Source organism: Megalops cyprinoides, chromosome 14 (genome assembly GCF_013368585.1).
Source record: "Megalops cyprinoides isolate fMegCyp1 chromosome 14, fMegCyp1.pri, whole genome shotgun sequence".
NCBI lineage: Eukaryota > Metazoa > Chordata > Actinopteri > Elopiformes > Megalopidae > Megalops > Megalops cyprinoides.
This window is the reverse complement of record NC_050596.1, coordinates 7,472,299-7,489,725: the sequence shown is the minus strand read 5'-3', so window position 1 is coordinate 7,489,725 and position 17,427 is coordinate 7,472,299. Positions and strand designations below refer to the sequence as shown.

General features: G+C 44.7%; 1 protein-coding gene across 1 annotated transcript; it reads left to right on the top strand.

The window, feature by feature from the left end:
* The first annotated feature begins 6,356 nt into the window (after nucleotides 1-6,356).
* On the top strand, nucleotides 6,357-16,351 carry gpr161a (G protein-coupled receptor 161a). Its single transcript, XM_036545892.1, has 6 exons — nucleotides 6,357-6,544; nucleotides 8,280-8,688; nucleotides 10,168-10,934; nucleotides 14,124-14,231; nucleotides 14,890-15,015; nucleotides 15,327-16,351. Exons 2-6 carry the CDS (start codon nucleotides 8,327-8,329, stop codon nucleotides 15,638-15,640), a joined length of 1,677 nt encoding a protein of 558 aa, XP_036401785.1. The 5' UTR covers nucleotides 6,357-6,544; nucleotides 8,280-8,326; the 3' UTR covers nucleotides 15,641-16,351.
* Nucleotides 16,352-17,427: the final 1,076 nt, after the last annotated feature.

Here is a 17,427-nt window from a genome sequence, read left to right as displayed (position 1 = left end):
ACAGCGCCCTCTGTTGGGAATATCATGTAACATCTAAAAGTTTCAGTTCAGCATAAAGTCAATCAGGAGCCAGCTTACTGCTAACAAATTTATGGACAGACAGTGTCCATAACGTGTTAATTTCCACCCCAATTCCATTTAAAAAAAGGGTTCACTTTGAATTCCTTAGTACCTTTCCCTGCCTGATGTGCTGTTGGCCCTCGTTTCAATCATCTCCTATAAAGGCGACAACGGACCGCAGTAAGGTGACAGAATGTGGCGGTGCTGACTCAGCTCTCAGTTAGCCTAAGGTGTCCAAGGGGATCTGAGATCTCTTGAGTGAACCGGCCTTCTTTATAAGTGAACACAGGACACCACTCTGTAAGTGCTGTTTAACCGAAAACATCTCGCTTGCTTGTAACTTTGTCATGGCACACACACACACTGTCTTCTTTTCAAGTAAGTGCATCTGTGCTCTGATCATTCAAGCATGTTAGTTAGAGAATGTTCTCTGAGCTGTCTCCTGCTGAAGCATCTAGCATGTCTTTCGGTAATGTGTCGTTTTGTAATTGCACGGTCTGCAGAGCTTCCTGGTTTCCTGGTTCCTGTTTTGACTGTGAACTTTACACTGTCTCACCCAGGCGTAGGAAGCCGTCAGCCAGAACCTTGTGAAGAACACGTTCTCCAGGGAAACCTGCCCTCACGTGTAATGTATGCATGTGCAGGTGAGTGACAGTTCACCGACTTTGTGGTTGGTTTTTGCAGAGGTGTATGTTTCCAGGGTGTCCTTTCTTCTCCTGCACCCCACATTTAAACAACACTGAAATGGGGAGCAGGAGGAGGAGCACCCACCGATCCTTATGATGTCAGCACTCAGGGAAACAGATGTCAATGTAATCCTGGGACTTTGCCCATTTTTATACCATCCATGCACTGTGGTCTGCAGAAAACAATCCATCAATGCTTGATTTAGAAGTGTGAATACACTGAAAATACAACTTGAAAGATAATACATGAAAAATAATTGCACATTAAATCAGTGATGTTTATTTTGTACATGAATGGTATTTAAAATTTCATGTATGTAAAGACTTTTGCTAGCCAAGTTTGAAACTATAGATATAAACCATATCCATCCATGAAAATCAGGACTGTAAATTTGTATACACTAGCTATAAATGAACTATTGAGTAGTATACTGATCTATAGTATCCTTACTGACTTGCCTGGTCTCTGATTGGTGAGCTTGTTGTGATGCATGAAATGGCCTTTTGATTTGATCGTGAAGATGATCACATGTTTAAATTTATAGCAAACTTCCTTTTCTGTACGACTCTATCTTTGTAAAGGCATCCTGGTTGAACTGTACACCAAGACTGATACACCAATCACAAGTATATTATAAAATACAGTTACTAAGACAGAAAAGGCATTGGAGTGTGAGAACATCTGTACATTTGAGGGGGTGGAAAAGAGGTGAATGAGTCACTGTCTGATTCATTGTGTTTGTATTGTAAATATCCCTAGCTTTTCATCATCTTAACAAAAGCCCAAGCAAAACAAATTCTTTTGACTTGAATCAGTTCTTCAGGGAAATAATCAGCCCGGGAGATGTAGTAAGATGAAAAAATAGATATTAAAATTGCTCAGTCTAAAAGTATTGTTTTTATTTAATCACATTTACAGAGATTACAATTTTTCCACAGAAAATCTCCAAAATCTTAAATGTATGTAGCTTTGCAAAACACTGCTGTAATTATTAGAAGCATTTGAATCTCACCCCATGGCATCTCTCTGATCCAAAAAAATCCACAAATTTAAAAAAAGTGAGGAAATGAAGGTAAACTATACATGTTTGCATTCTTGCCTCTGGACAAATCTGATCTGATAATGCCATTGCCTTAAAATGAATCTACAAGCTTAAATCAGAGGTTAACTCGAGAAATGGGGACTGCTATTATTCCTCACACTGTGAGGCCCTCAGGCAAAATGCTTATTGGTAATTTGCACATTTGTAATTGATTTATTTTGTCATTCCCGTCAGTACATTGAAGTGAAACATTGGTGAAATGTTTTTTAACCGGAGATTTCGGGTATGTATCTTCTAATTTTCTTGAAATGTGTTTAAGATGTTACTCACGTCACAGAATAGGACTGCACGAGGCACATCACCATGCCAACCAGCAGAGCTGTTTGACTTTGAGTCAGCATGGGTTTGGGGTTCATGTGATGCGCAGGCAGGCAGCATTAGTGATACTTCCCAGCGGTGCCCGATAGGACTCTTTTTTCTGGCATTGTGTCAGGAATATTTTCCCCTGTTAGAGGTTCTGAGAAAGGCTATGCGTGTGGGAGTTGGATTATTCTGAGGGTAGATTTACACCTGTTCCAACTCATCTCCTCACAAAGGTATCTATTTATTTTGATGAGTAATCCTTCAGCATAGGCATTCCTAACCATGTAGGGTGAATGCATTTGTGTGCTCTGTTCAATTCAAATGAGTTTTCTTTTTTAACGTACATTATGATGGTTAAACAGCCTATCTTAGCAATAATGCATACAAAATCATTTTTGGTCATTTTCAGTAATCTCTATTTTTTACTCATCTGTCTCATTTCCCCTTTCCATATAAAATCTCTACTGGAGAGTAGTCACTGTTTCATCAAAAGAACTTCTTCACTGAGCTGTTTCTGTGCATACACAGGTATACAGATTTTGGATTTTGCCAAGATAGAAACTGTTGTTTTTCAACATTCCACTCAAGCCTGTTGAAAGCACAATGCATTGTTCTCTTGATAAGTGCACCATGTTGATTCCTTTCTGTTCTCTTAATAAGTGAGGCATATCAGTTACTTTCTGCACTATTAATGAGTAAAGCATGTTGGTTCTTCTCTGGTCTCTTGATAGGTGAGGTGTGTGGGTTCCTTCCTGTTCTCTTAATAAGTGATCATTTCTTTTCTGTGTTTTCTGTCTTGTTTTTCACCAGGCTTATTTTTTCCTGTACCCTTTCACCTCTAACTATTGAGGTGATGTTGTGAAACTTATGATACACCCAGCCAATCAGTCAGGCCAAACCACAGCATGTCATGAATTAATCAAACTGACACCTAAAAGATTAAATCAACTCCAAAGAGTCTATACTATTTTATGAAAGCGTGCTTGCATAATTAGAGTGGTATGTTTCTTCTGATGCTCAGTATACAGCGAATGTACAGTAAAGTTACTATTTTTACTCATGGCTATTTATCTAAATGCCTTATTCTTATATTGTGGGACCAGGCTCCTGGTCCCAGTACCAAAGAGGTGTTTAAAAGTGAATCTCACATTGTAGCTTTCGCAAGCACACAAACTACAGACAATCTGCGATGTTTTGTGAGAATAATTTATTTTATTTCATTTTATTTTATTTTATTCATTTACTCTATTTACGTGACTAGTGTCGACTATTCTGTGAATTATTTGTTTTATTGTTAATCAAGAAGGATAAAGGGGAACAGGTTGAAAGTAATGACAGATTTGGACTTCCCCTGTTTCCAGCTCACCAGCCACCACTGATTGCTTGGCGCTAGTGGGAAAATTCAATTCAATTCAATTTTATTTGTATAGCGCTTTTTACAACACAAGTTGTCACAAAGCAGCTTTACACTGATCCCAGGCCTGAGACCCCCTGAGAGCAAGCCTAAGGCAAAGGTGGCAAGGAAAAACTCCCCAATTAACAGGAAGAAACCTTGAGCAGAACCCAGCTCAGAGGGGGAGCCTGTCTGCTTCTGGCCGGCACTGGGCAGATAGAATTAGAGAGTCTTAAAGTTGTACAATGTACTTTAAGACATTTGGGTTAGATAGACAGCAGTAATTAAACGACACGGTAATTATGAAATCTATCCTATAATGTCTGGTTCTTGGCACGCAGTTGGCTTGATGGGCAGGGCAGCGAGGTAGCAGGACTGTTTGGTTCTTAGCAAGCAGTTGGCTCGACGGGCAGGGTAGTGAGCTAGCAGGACTGGAAGTCAGGGTGTGACGCTTGAAAATGGAGACATATACAGACGTATACAGTGACATAATGACGTGGCTCTCTAGCCCATGGAAAAGCAAACCCATTCTTAGAAGGTTTGCAAGTTGAAGCCACTCTGAACCAGCACTAGCTAGCACGTAGTTCGCGTTGGTGGAAAAGGGGTATAAGAGGTCAGTGTGGGTCAACTTTATGTGTCACTTCATTGTCTGCCACCATTTCAGCAACGAGGAACCGCTGCTCCACTTCCTCCCCAGTGTTCCATCCTCCCTTCCGTCACTCTGAGACACTGCTGCCCGCAGTGATCGCAGCGCTCTTTTCAATGCTGACCGTTTGACCTCTGTGTCATTCATGGTGTCAAGACAATGTAAAGCCATGCCACCCTAACTAGAGTGTTGATTGGAAGGCACTCCATGCCTTACTCCAAATATGATCAGGATGATTTTTAAATGTATGTATGTGTGTGTGTGTGTGTGTGTGTGGTGTCCATTAAATGAGCATGAGAGGATGCACATTGTGTTTGGTTAAAACTTTGGCAGAGGTGTGTCCCTGGTGTTAGGAACAGCTGAAAATCTGCCATCAAACACAAAAAGCAATACCAAAAATCATAATTCTGCCTTCCCAAGCTAGTTTCTCTCAGGCCGCTACAAACTCATGTGTGAACCATTTGGGAACACCCTGAAAGGACCTCATGGAAAATTGTGCTAAGAGAATTCAATTATTGCTCTTCATATTTAGGCATAATTGAAAGTAGTGGTGAGTTTTACCTAACAGAAGTTCTCCTTTTAAGACCCCATATTCCTACAGTCTTCTGTAGAGAAGTCATGTAACTGCCCAGAACAAGCACATTAATATTTTCCTGAAGGTGTGTGGTGCAGGAAAGAAAAACTAATGTGTATTCATTAGGAGTTTTTTTCTGACCACGGTAATGGGCTGTTTTACTATTAAGTTGAGAGCAGTAATAAATCCAAATGTTTAAAACTGGATTACAACATTAAGACCTTTATTTCTTAATGTAGGCAATTCACAAGTTTATAAAAAAAAAAAAAACATTAAAAACTCTCTCTGGCAGTAAGGTAATGTAGAGAATTCAGTAGCTATATAAATTCACACTAAAGATACACACAAGCACAGACACATCTTATTGATGATCTGAAATACACCCCTTCATCCCCTACTGCCAGCTTCCATTCTTGTCCTGCTGCCATGAGCTAAATCATTTGTATATTAATGGAAAAGGTAAGGGAGTAGTTTGCATTTCTCCTATTCTGAAGTACACCCCTTTGATTTTTATACAGGTTCAGGGTCATGCAGACCCTCTCCAAGTTCACTTTTACTCAGTTAATTTTGTTCTGGCTTTAGTTATGAGGCTTGAAGCGACTTCCTTCTTAAATAGACATATGATTTCTTACCACGATCCCACTTACAGAATGCTATACATCTGTATATCTATATATCTATACCATACCGACATATCTATATATCTATACCATACCGACATGGATACAAGTAGTTCTCACTTGCATGTGGTATATTTACTTTATTTTTAGAAACATGAAGATACTAATATTTATTGTTTACCGTAATTCAGAGCCTCTGTTCAAGTTCCTTGTCTAACGTCCACTTGAAACAAATCTAACCGATGAGACTCTGTTTGTATGATGTTAGTCTAAAAACAAAAATCTTTCTTCCACTGTGTTGAAGAAGTATACAGAGCCTTTTCCTTTAAATAATTTGCGGGCTACAATTGTTTGCTTCCCTCTTCGTACACGACGCGCACTCATCTTTGATTGGCCTCCTTGCATACAGTTGAGAAAGTGCGCCAATCAGCCACAAGGGTGCGTTGTGAGCGAGGAAAAAAGCAATCCCCGCTCTAATACCTGATAGGCTAAAACCAGTTCACGTGACGATGGGGACGTTTACTGCGGGAATGTTTGATCTACCTTGGTGGTCCAGAGTGCTGAAACTACAACTGGCTAACTAACCAGTAACTTCTATTTTCACTTTATTAAAGCCGAGCAGTCACACACGCACATAAATGTAAAGTTAAATCATGTACGAAGCAAATAAAATTGCAATGGCCAACCCATCTCTTATAGTTGAACAAAACGATGAGTATATAAAAGTAAAGCAGTGAGCTAACGAACGCAATCTAACGCCTTGCATCAATTTCATATCTACCTCCCTCTAATGAGACAACAATCTGAAAGAGGGGGGATTTCAGAACACGCTTCGGTTGCAGTGGCCTGCGTTTGTCTTGGTACCCCAAGGCAAATCAGAGAGCTACAGCCATACCAGACCACCCACTGGCAGCGTCGTTGAGATGGGGGAACTCGCCAGTTGGGAGGGAGAACTGAGAGGGAGACGCAGTTAGAGTCGGACGCCATTGTTGCCAGGAACTGCCTGTCTTGATTTAAATCAGCTGATTAAAACAAAGAGGTTTAGGGGACGAGAATCAAAATAGGTGTGCATTCTGATATCACCAAACCGTCAAGGAATTAGCCTGCTTGTCTGAATCTTATTCTGGAGGGGATGCAAGTTCGCAACGGAACGTACGAGGTGAGAACTGGGGAAAGGGGAAGCACTGGATGGATAATGTGCGGACAAAGAAGGAAAAGTTGCAACGAGCTAGACTTACTTACCGTGAATTACGAAGGGGAACTGGGTCACTGTGGAATTAATGCAGGATAAAGTAGGATACAGAAGTATACATAAATAATTTTATTGTTTTTGCAAGCGGCATTGAACACACTCGGATTGCTTAAATAACGTGTATTTTATTGTGAAAGTCCGACGAAAACTTTATGAAGACCTTTATGTTCGTAAGAAAATTAGCCTGAAATCGGATTGAATTCATGTGTTCACAAACTAGTTCAGAGTCTAAAATGAATGCATCAAGCCTTTTTACTGCAAGCTGTTTTTTTCTGAAACGATACGTTTTTCAATTTTAAGCGGATCTAATCTAATAGTATAACTATGCATTGTTGGCTGTAAAACATTGCTCTTTGGGTTTACTTAGATACTATATTTAAGTCAATTAAGTTTATTTCCTTTTTAAACCCTTCAGTACTTACATGTGCACGAACTTATAGCTAACTTTCTGGAAAATAGACTGATTTGTATGGGGCAAGGGCAGTCCCAGTTCAGTTTATTTGTTTCTGCTGCAAGGGAAGCGGTTGGCTAGACTTCAGGAAATCCCCGGGCCATTAAAAACATGAGGCCCAGCAGTTTTTAGGGAGATCTGTTGGAGAAAATAGAGAATCGACCTCCAAATATAGCGCCTGCTAATTTTGAAAATCGTTAGTACGAGTATGGCAGTCGCGATACACCACGAATATCAACACGCGGATTCCAAAAAGAAGTGTTCTTACACTTACTTGACGCCCGGCTTTCAGCAACCGGTATGGAAATAAACGGTAACTAAAAGTAGACAGGAATCTTTGTGCAAGATTACAATATTTATATGTGTTATGAGTGGTACAAATGATTATTTTTGGAAAATCATCAGGCGAGAGACAAGAAGTAGCCTACTTAAAATGCAGGTTTTGGGCAGATACGGGCTTGTGGGGTTGCAACGAACATTTAAGAAAAAGAAAAAAAAAACGTTAAGATGATCAATTTATTGATCTTATATCTTATTATCTTATTTACTCAAATCCGGTCGATGATAGCCTGTAGTATGTCCTGTCGTCTGTAGTCTTTTAATTTCATCTAATTTGATAACTGCACTACCGCAGAAGGAATGGTCCCAACTGAAGTGATTACCATCATAATGACATTTAATTCACTAATAAAAGTAACAAGGAATGCAGTGGCCCAGTAAGGGCCCCTACACAGGGCATGCTTTTCTCCAGCCCGACCCTTGACCTCAGAGTGTGCATGACCAGGGTCAGGAGGCCTTGATAAGGTCTAAAAGCTGTGTTGTCAGCTGATTCTGTAGTCTCTGCAGCACACCCAAAGCATGATAACTTAGCCTACCTGATTTCTTGAACTGAATTCCCCGTTCTTGAATGGGCAAAATAAAACTTGAACTAGCAAAATGACTGGTAGTTCATGTTTTATTTTTTGGGGGAACTCTGTAATAGAGTGCATTAGTGTATTATTAGCAACTGGACATATACAGCACCCACAATACAACACAGAGTCACATGGCTCTACATTCGGTTTTTCTCCTGCATGTTTGTATTGCTCACAGCAGGTGGGAAGGAGCCCCCTTGCTAGGTGTAGATTGGGTGTGACCTTCTTGAGTTATAGCTTGAGTGACAGTGGGTTTGTTCTTGCTCTCACCCCGCAGCTGTCTCCCAGCATGGCCCCCCCGCGCCGACTCCCCGGTCTCCCACAATGAACGGCAGCGGCAATGGCACGGCGGCGGGGAACGCTTCGGCGGGCGGGGCGGGCGGCAGCGCGGCCGTGGTGGAGTCCGTCTTCATCGTGGCCATCGCCTTGCTCGTCTGCCTGGGCAACCTGCTGATCGTGGTGACGCTCTACAAGAAGCCCTACCTGCTGACGCCCAGCAACAAGTTCGTCTTCAGCCTCACCCTGTCCAACCTGCTGCTGTCCGTGCTGGTGCTGCCCTTCGTGGCCGCCAGCTCGGTGTGGCGCGAGTGGATGTTCGGCGTGGTGTGGTGCAACTTCACCGCCCTGCTCTACCTGCTCATCAGCTCCGCCAGCATGCTGACGCTCGGGGCCATCGCCATCGACAGGTGAGGTGCAGGCATGGCACCGCGCTGTGTCTGTCTGCCACCCCCCCCCGCCCCGCGTTCCCGCGGTGTTCACAGCAGTCACTGGCCTGCGGTAGCCTCAGAATGCTTGGGCATTAACTTGCGGGAAGACAGTTTGAATATAATTTGAACAGCGAATGTAGTGTTTGTTTTGTTTTGTTTTTACAGAGTAAAAACTTTACATTAAATACCCAGCCGAATAAATGGATAACATTGTAATTGATGTAAGTCGCTCAAGGTAAGAGCTAAATGCCAATAATGTAATGTAATGTACAGAGCATTTTTAAAAGTGCAAGTTTATTTCAAACCATTAACTGCGTCTAAACAGAGTTTTATTAAAAGGCTGTGAACAAGCACTGTTGAATTTAAGTATTCATTTACTTAAGTTTTACCTCCCTGTATTTTTTAAGAGGGCTCAAAGCAAAGCATGTTGTAAGTGAGCAAACAGAAAGCCCAGCTTTAAAAGCGTGGGTATGCCTCTCTGTGTTCAGAGTGATGGTCGTTGGTTTGGCTAGCGGTTGGCAGAGAACTCTGGTAGACCGCATGTCCCCCCCAGGAGGCTAAAGCTATCGCTAGATGGAGGGTCAGAGTGTGTCCACAGTGTGTGCCGGGTGTTAGGGGGGCTCTTGTCTCCTGCCCTAATGAACACACCGCTGACTCTGCGTTCTTAACACACAGGTAAAATGTGGCACATAATAAACATTGATTCAGTTACTGCAGCACTGTGTCGTGTCATTGGCTGTTTCTATAAACATTACTGTGGCTAATGAAGCGCCAGGTATCACTTGATAGCTTGTATAAACATTACTGCAGTTAACGGAGCACTGCATTGTATCACTCACCGGTTGTAGTTTTTAGATGGTTACTTTCTCTCTACTTCTCTCTACTTCTCTACTGTACTGTACAGTTTTACATTCATAATAAACTGTGCTTGCTTTTTTTTGTCTCACCTTAGTACTTTTTTCGTCAGATTTAGAACTTAGAACTCATGTTGAACTCAGGTGCCTTGAATGAGGCTTTTTACTTGTACACCAGACCAGTGGAAAAATAAACTCGGTGTCAGCAACTAACTGGGAGTTTCTTCCAACTGCCATGGTATAAACAGGCTTTCAGTTGTAGCTGCAGTTCTCTGTCTGTGCACTGTATTTTACAAAACGTCTGAATCGCTATCTAGCATTTTTGAAGCTCTTTCTGGGGTACTTTCAAAAGTAGCAGTGTACTCATTAAAGGAATGCACACAGGACTAGTGTCCAGGCCTGTGGGCTCTTGGCCCTAGGTCATGCAATGTGGTGTTTTGGGCAGAAAGGGAGGCCGTTTGCTCTACAAGTTGTGTAAATTTTATTTTTAGCCTGGATGTAATGATGAAAGCCCCCATTGTTTCTGCGTTTGGCAGAGAGAGGGGCCGGTAGGAGTCTAAGCACAGCCGTTTTAAAGCCCTTGCATTGGCTTTGTCCCCCGTAGGTACTATGCGGTGCTGTACCCCATGGTGTACCCCATGAAGATCACGGGCAACCGCGCAGTGGTGGCTATCGCCTACGTGTGGCTACACTCGCTGGTTGGCTGCCTGCCGCCGCTCTTCGGCTGGTCGGCCTTCGAGTTCGACCGCTTCAAGTGGACGTGCACGGCGGCCTGGCACCGCGAGCTCAGCTACACAGCCTTCTGGATCGCCTGGTGCAGCCTGCTGCCCTTCGCCGCCATGCTGGTCTGCTACGGCGTCATCTTCCGGGTGGCGCGGGTCAAGGCGCGCAAGGTGCACTGCGGCACCGTGGTGGTGGCCCAGGACGAGCCGGGGGCGGGCGCGGGGAGGGGCGGCCGGGAGGCGGGGGGCGCGGCGGCGGGGGCGCAGAGGAACGGCCGCAAGAACTCCAACACCTCCACCTCCTCCAACAGCAGCAGGAGGAGCCTGATCTACTCGGGCAGCCAGTGCAAGGCCTTCGTCACCATCCTGGTGGTGCTGGGGACCTTCCTGGTGACGTGGGGCCCCTACGTGGCCGTGATCAGCACCGAGGCGCTGTGGGGGAAGGGCAGCGTGTCCCCAGGGCTGGAGACCCTGGTCACCTGGCTGTCCTTCACCAGCGCCATCTGTCACCCGCTCATCTACGGGCTCTGGAACAAGACGGTGCGCAAGGAACTGCTGGGCATGTGCTTCGGGGACCGCTACTACAGGGAGTCCTTTGTCACCCGGCACAGGACCTCCCGCCTGTTCAGCATATCCAACCGCATCACAGGTGAGCGCTGCGCAGGAAGCCGGACACGTCTGCAGCGTGTCCTTGTGCTGCAGTTAGTGCGTCTGCATTGCGGGGGGGGGGGGGGGGGGATCTCTGCATTGTGCTTAGTTGATTCTGCATTGCAGTCAGGGTGTCCTTGCTTTGGGCTTAGTGTGTCTGTATTGCAGTGAGGGTGTCTCTGCATTGTGCTTAATGCGTCTGCACTGCAGTCAGGGTGTCTGCCTTGAGCTTAAGGTGCAGTTTTTGACTTGGAAAAAATGTTCACATCAGCAATCAAGTTGCGAATACTCAGGGAATTATCTATGCACCCTCACTTTCTCTTACGTTATAACCTTTGACATCGATGTCATCTAATGGCAAGAAATGGCAAAAAGCACACACGCTCATTTCGCATTAGAATTTATGCGCAAACATATATCTAACCATACTCCTGTTACCATGAGGTTTATGTTGCTATTTACAGACTGACTGAAATGAGTAATTTGAAAGCTAACAGACTAACTGTATCACACAAAATAGCATGGCTTGCCAGCCAGACTAACACTGATTGCAATTAACTGACAGTTATCCTTCAGTTATAAGGTAATATCTATTAATCAGCATCAGCCACAATTTACAATATCCATTTTGCTGTTCTGGGCATTCCTAACGAGTTAAAATCATGTGGCCACTTAAGTCATTAGTTGATGAGTTGTTGCTAAGATTACTCCAGTATGACGTGAATGTAGGATTAGTGGATCTGCATTGCAGTCAGGGTGTCTGTGCATTGCAGTCAAGGTATATGCATTGCAGTCAGGGTGTCTGTGCATTGCAGTCAAGGTATATGCATTGCAGTCAGGGTGTCTGTGCATTGCGTTCAGTGGGTCTGCATTGCAGTCAGGGTGTCTGTGCATTGCATTCAGTGGGTCTGCATTGCAGTCAGGGTATCTGCATTGCAGTCAGGGTGTCTGTGCATTGCGTTCAGTGGGTCTGCATTGCAGTCAGGGTATCTGCATTGCAGTCAGTGGGTCTGCATTGCAGTCAGGGTATCTGCATTGCAGTCAGGGTGTCTGTGCATTGCGTTCAGTGGGTCTGCATTGCAGTCAGGGTATCTGCATTGCAGTCAGGGTGTCTGTGCATTGCGTTCAGCGGGTCTGCATTGCAGTCAGGGTATCTGCATTGCAGTCAGGGTGTCTGTGCATTGCGTTCAGTGGGTCTGCATTGCAGTCAGGGTGTCTGTGCATTGCGTTCAGTGGGTCTGCATTGCAGTCAGGGTGTCTGTGCATTGCGTTCAGTGGGTCTGCATTGCAGTCAGGGTGTCTGTGCATTGCTTTCAGTGGGTCTGCATTGCAGTCAGGGTATCTGCATTGCAGTCAGGGTGTCTGTGCATTGCGTTCAGTGGGTCTGCATTGCAGTCAGGGTGTCTGTGCATTGCTTTCAGTGGGTCTGCATTGCAGTCAGGGTGTCTGTGCATTGCGTTCAGTGGGTCTGCATTGCAGTCAGGGTGTCTGTGCATTGCTTTCAGTGGGTCTGCATTGCAGTCAGGGTATCTGCATTGCAGTCAGGGTGTCTGTTCATTGCGTTCAGCGGGTCTGCATTGCAGTCACCTTGTGCATCACATTTAGCCTGCCTGCAGCTCTCTTAAGTGTCTCTGCAGTCAGATTTGGGTAATAATTCCAGCATGGTGCTCTGGTCATGCTCACTAAATTACCGCGGGCCGGCTTGTTTGTACATCACACAGATTTTGTGTGAAACGGTCTTGCTTCAGGCGTAATGGCTGGATAATTACAGACTGAAGGGCAGGATGAGAAGGCTCTCAGATGGGGACGTTTCTGGGCAGGCGCTAACCTAAATGCTGCAGAAGACAGTGTTCTGCTTGCTTGTCAGTCATTAGATGCTCCACCTGCAACATTAAAATACGCGCTTTGGAGAAGCTTGCGAAAGTGATGTTTGCATTTTCCTATCGACTGATTTGCAGTTTGTGACAAGGCCTTGAGGCCTTTCTTTTCAGCCTGTCATTATTCTGAAGTCACTTGGGAATCCTGTTCCTCTGAAGTCTTTGATTTCCAGGCTGGGCCACACAGGAATGTGGATGAATAGTTTTTCTGTGCCTTTGAGAACCAGTGCAGACCCAACGAATTGAAGCTCCCCAAGTGACACCCATGTAATATTCTTCAGAAAGTAATGAGACAGATCTCATCATCCCATCGTCTCATTTTTCTGGTGTGTGCGGAAAGAGCAGTTGTCAGGTCTGGAGAATCGACAGCCCTCTGCATCGGGGTGGGAACACTGCGTGTTGACCCAGTTTTCCTCATCCAGACATTCACGCGTTTAACTCCCGCCATTGTTCTGAGAGGATTTAGGCAGCTCCGCTGTTGTTCCTGAGCCCCATTGAATCGGTTTTGCTGAACGGGTTCTCTTGCTAATGCTGACAGTGTCAAATGGAGACAGGAAAAACACTCGAAAAAAAGCATTCGAAACGCGTCCGGTCATACTAAAATAACCTGTGCTGTGGGGTACGTGGGAAAATAATGTGTCTAAATGTTTTATAGTTAGTACTATATATTTTTTAATAAATGTGGAACAGAAATTAATATACACGAGCGCTGCTCCACTGCTTCCAAATGAAAGCAGTACATTGGACCCTATTGTACTTGGGAGTACAGTGAGCAGGTGTACACATTTATGTTGCAAGTTATTCTTACTAACCAGTACCTGTGAAAACCTATAGATATAATTTTCTTTTAATGACCAAACCAGACCAACACCTTTCAGCATAGCTGATGTTGTGTACTCCAGTGTGCTATAGCTGATGGGTGGTGTACTGCAGTCTACAGTAGCTGGTAGGTAGTGACAGTGCCCTCCAGCTGATATGTAATATACTGTAAATTAGTGTACTGTGGCTGAAATGTATTACACTGTGGTGTCCTGTAGCTGAAATGGGTATATTGCTATATGAATGCTTACAGGTTTGTACAGGTAGTTATGATTTTCCTGTCATATTGGCCTTTGGACATATTTTAATGTCTGATTTTAAAAATATATATGTTTTAATTATTGTTTAACCTTTTTTCAAAATAAACACAGTAGCCATCACTGTTTTCCAGTATGGTCGCTGTAGCCTGTATTGCCATATTGACAGGTGCACACAGGTAGAGCTCAGGTAATGAACGTGTGTGTGTGTGTGTGTGTGTGTGTGTGTTCCCGCAGACCTGGGCATGTCTCCACACCTGACAGCCATGCTGGCCGGGGGAGGCGCGCTGATGGGACCCAGCAGCAGTACGGGCGACACCGGCTTCAGCTTCTCACAGGACTCAGGTCAGTTCACACTCACAAACGCCTGCGGGCTTCACTGGCTTTCGTGGGTCAGGTCTGTGCAGATTCACTGATCTGTATGTCATCTGGATAGCACATTCCTCTGTCAGCCCACTGTGTCAGCCAATCCACATGCTGTACGGATCGGTATACCATAAAGAGCAGTGAATCTATGCAAACTCTACCAAGCATTCGGCCTCTGTGGTAAGTGATTGTGCGAGACAGGAGCACCTGTGAGCGCGACAGGTTTCAGCCTGTCCGATGCAACCCATCCTGACCCCTGTGTCTCAGCCTGTGGCATAGCCTACTTACTGCTGAAACAGTGCAGAGAAGAGAGAGTTACACTGGGCACTGCTCTCCTTAAACGCGCTGTTTAATCCATGTAATGCCGCTGCCAAAACCCGTGCCGCTGTGGATAAAAGCATCAGCCAAACAAACGGGATGTGACCGACCGTCCCGCGGGGCAGTACGACAGGCACAGCCGCCCGCCGTGGCGGCGTCGGACCGCATTCCTCACACGCAGCTCACGGTTGGCAGCCCGCGCGGTGTGAGAGGAGCGCGGTGCCTCATCAGTGTGGCGGAAAGACCTCTCTGTCTCCCGGCAGCGTGGCCGTGTCACGCCTCCCTCAGGGCCTCACTGTTCGTCTGTGTTCATCCGCAGGCACGGACATCATGCTGCTGGACAATTTCTCCTCGGACAGCTGCCAAACCCCCTACCACGGGGGCTCGTCCAATAAGAGGAGGAGCTCCGTCACCTTTGAGGACCAGGTGGACCAGCATTCCAAAGGTACCGAACTGCTCGGGGGATTTGTGGTTTCACTTGAATGCAACTTCCAGGCGTGCAGCATAGCCTGTTTGCTCAGTGAAAACACATGAATTTTTACTCTGTTCCTGCTATTAGTGTGGCCATATTAGTTGCACCAAAAACAAATTACGAAAACAACTGACCTGGCTTTGCTCACAATCAGCTGTGACCAAGAAGAAAGAAGCAATCAATCAACAGATTGCGCATTGTGGTTAATAACTAAAAAAAACTGGATTAGAATCCAGAAATTAACATTTAAATGTGCATTTTTTTTTGTTTGTTTGCTTCAACAGAAAATTCCAGTTCCTCTACAATCCAAGTCAAGGCCGAGATCCATAAGTCTCTGGACAGCTACGCCTCCTGCCTGGCCAGGGCCATTGAGAGTGATGCCAAGCTGCAGCTCTTCGGCGAGGACGCCCTGCCCGGGGGACTGTTCTCCGTGCGCACCGCGCTGGGTGTCGCCGCGGCGGCGCTCAGGGGCCCCCGCTACCTGGACGGTCAGAGACTGAGACTGGAGAGCATCGATGAAGGAATAGTGAACGACGACAAGGACGATGACGAAGGGGAGGATGAGGAAGAGGAGGAGATTGAAGAAATATGTGCTTAGTCTTTCCTCTCGAATTTTATTTGTCTTGATGGGACCCCCGTGGGAGATGTGACACTGCTGTAAGGTTGGACCAGCTCGGTGCGCCAGGCACAGTTCTGTGCAGTCACAGTTAATGCCCTCCATTTGTATGGAGAGGAGCTTTGGCTTGACTGCATTCAAAGTTTCAGTTGTGTATTCAGACCCAATTCCTGAGGTCTGCTGCTGGAAAATACAAGGTGGTGGAAAAGATGAAAAGGTGCTGACAGGATGAAGCAAAGCGAGAAAGAGAAAGAAGCAGCCCTTGGACTGCAGAGAGTTGGTGTTTATTGGCTTTACAGCTGGTGCTGAGCGTAAGACGGCTTTTTCTGAGCGCTACATAAGCAAAAGGAACAGGGACACGGCTTTTGCCCGCGCTCGGTGTTCTGTGTGGTTTGATTTCTCTCGGCGCAACGTAAGCACTCATTGGCTTTGCACCAGTCATAAAATCAATAAATCTAACTCTTTGGAATACAAAGGCGCCATTTTCTCTTCTCTGTTTTTTTGTTAACCGTGATCATTTGGAATCTTAAGCAGTATGTTCCATACGACACACTTACCCACTACAGAGGTGCTGGCATGGTCGAGAGATGAAACGGATTGTGAATGTTATGGTACCGGGTCGCAGGACCCAAGCTTTACACAGTCGTTCATGTTAGTGGTTGTGAAAGGTTATCCCGGTGCACATTGTATGGGTGCGCTACAGTCTGCAGAAGCCAGTTTCCGGTCTTTAATGTATCCTCGAAGAAAACGAAGACAAACGGGGCATCGATAATGCCCACTTCCACAGATGTGTTACTGTACGGGCTGGAGAATCGGTTCTCCAGATCGAAACCCATGATTGTGGACGGTGTTGGCCAAAGCAATTGCCACGTGGCCAGTTGCGGCTGTTAACTATACTTGAGTGTTATTTGCTTTTATAAGAGCATGGTACTGCATCATATATGGAGGAACATAACGGCACTGCATGTCTACAGTAAGGTAGGTAGTGGAAACTGTACTCTAATTTTGTGTTACTGCTGTTAAGAGGAAAAAAAAAGGTTTTGATGTAAGGATTTTCACTGAAACGTTTTGTATTAAAACATTTTGGGTATTGGAGGCTTCTGGTGTGTATACATTTAAGATGATGCCAATGGAAACACTTCATAAAGTAAATTACACACGCACACACTTCAAGTAAATAGGCATCTGCTCACAGTCCTCAAACACCCAGAATTATCTCTGAACACCATAAATTACAGACCAGACCAGACGAAATGCTTATAAAATCCCATTTTCTCCTTTTCTGACTGCAGTCATCAACCTGAAATCAAACTGCACTTTGTTGAAAAATTACCAGGGTCTACACCTTCTTCTGTGATAAGACATTTGATGGGTAGTATTGACAGCTTCCATACACTGTCAAATGTACCATACCAGGATGTTAACAATACTACTTAGGGAAAAGTATGTACTGTAATTTTACCCCAAAGTCCACGCCAAAGAAATTGTAGTGTCTACAGTACAGTACAGTAGTTTGATTATGTAACTTGCTTTCTGGCATGTGAAAAAGAGCATTCGTTTTTAAAATGACAACGTTGTTTACTTATAGCACAGATTGTTCTGTACGCTTACATGCATAACCGCAAGTATACAAATGTTAGTGTGCTTCGAGTTAAGCTACATAAATGAAACTCACACCTTAACACTGGTGCAGGTTCAGAAAACAATATTGCACCTTAATACCTCAAGCCTAAACCAAATATATATTTTATTATATACACTGACTTGCA

Excerpts from the sequence above, each read along its gene's own strand:
- gpr161a (XM_036545892.1), top strand. The coding sequence starts at position 8,327 with ATGAACGGCAGCGGCAATGGCACGGCGGCGGGGAACGCTTCGGCGGGC. Across the intron at positions 10,935-14,123 it reads CATATCCAACCGCATCACAG|ACCTGGGCATGTCTCCACAC; the intron begins GTGAGCGCTGCG and ends GTGTTCCCGCAG. Across the intron at positions 15,016-15,326 it reads GGTGGACCAGCATTCCAAAG|AAAATTCCAGTTCCTCTACA; the intron begins GTACCGAACTGC and ends TTGCTTCAACAG.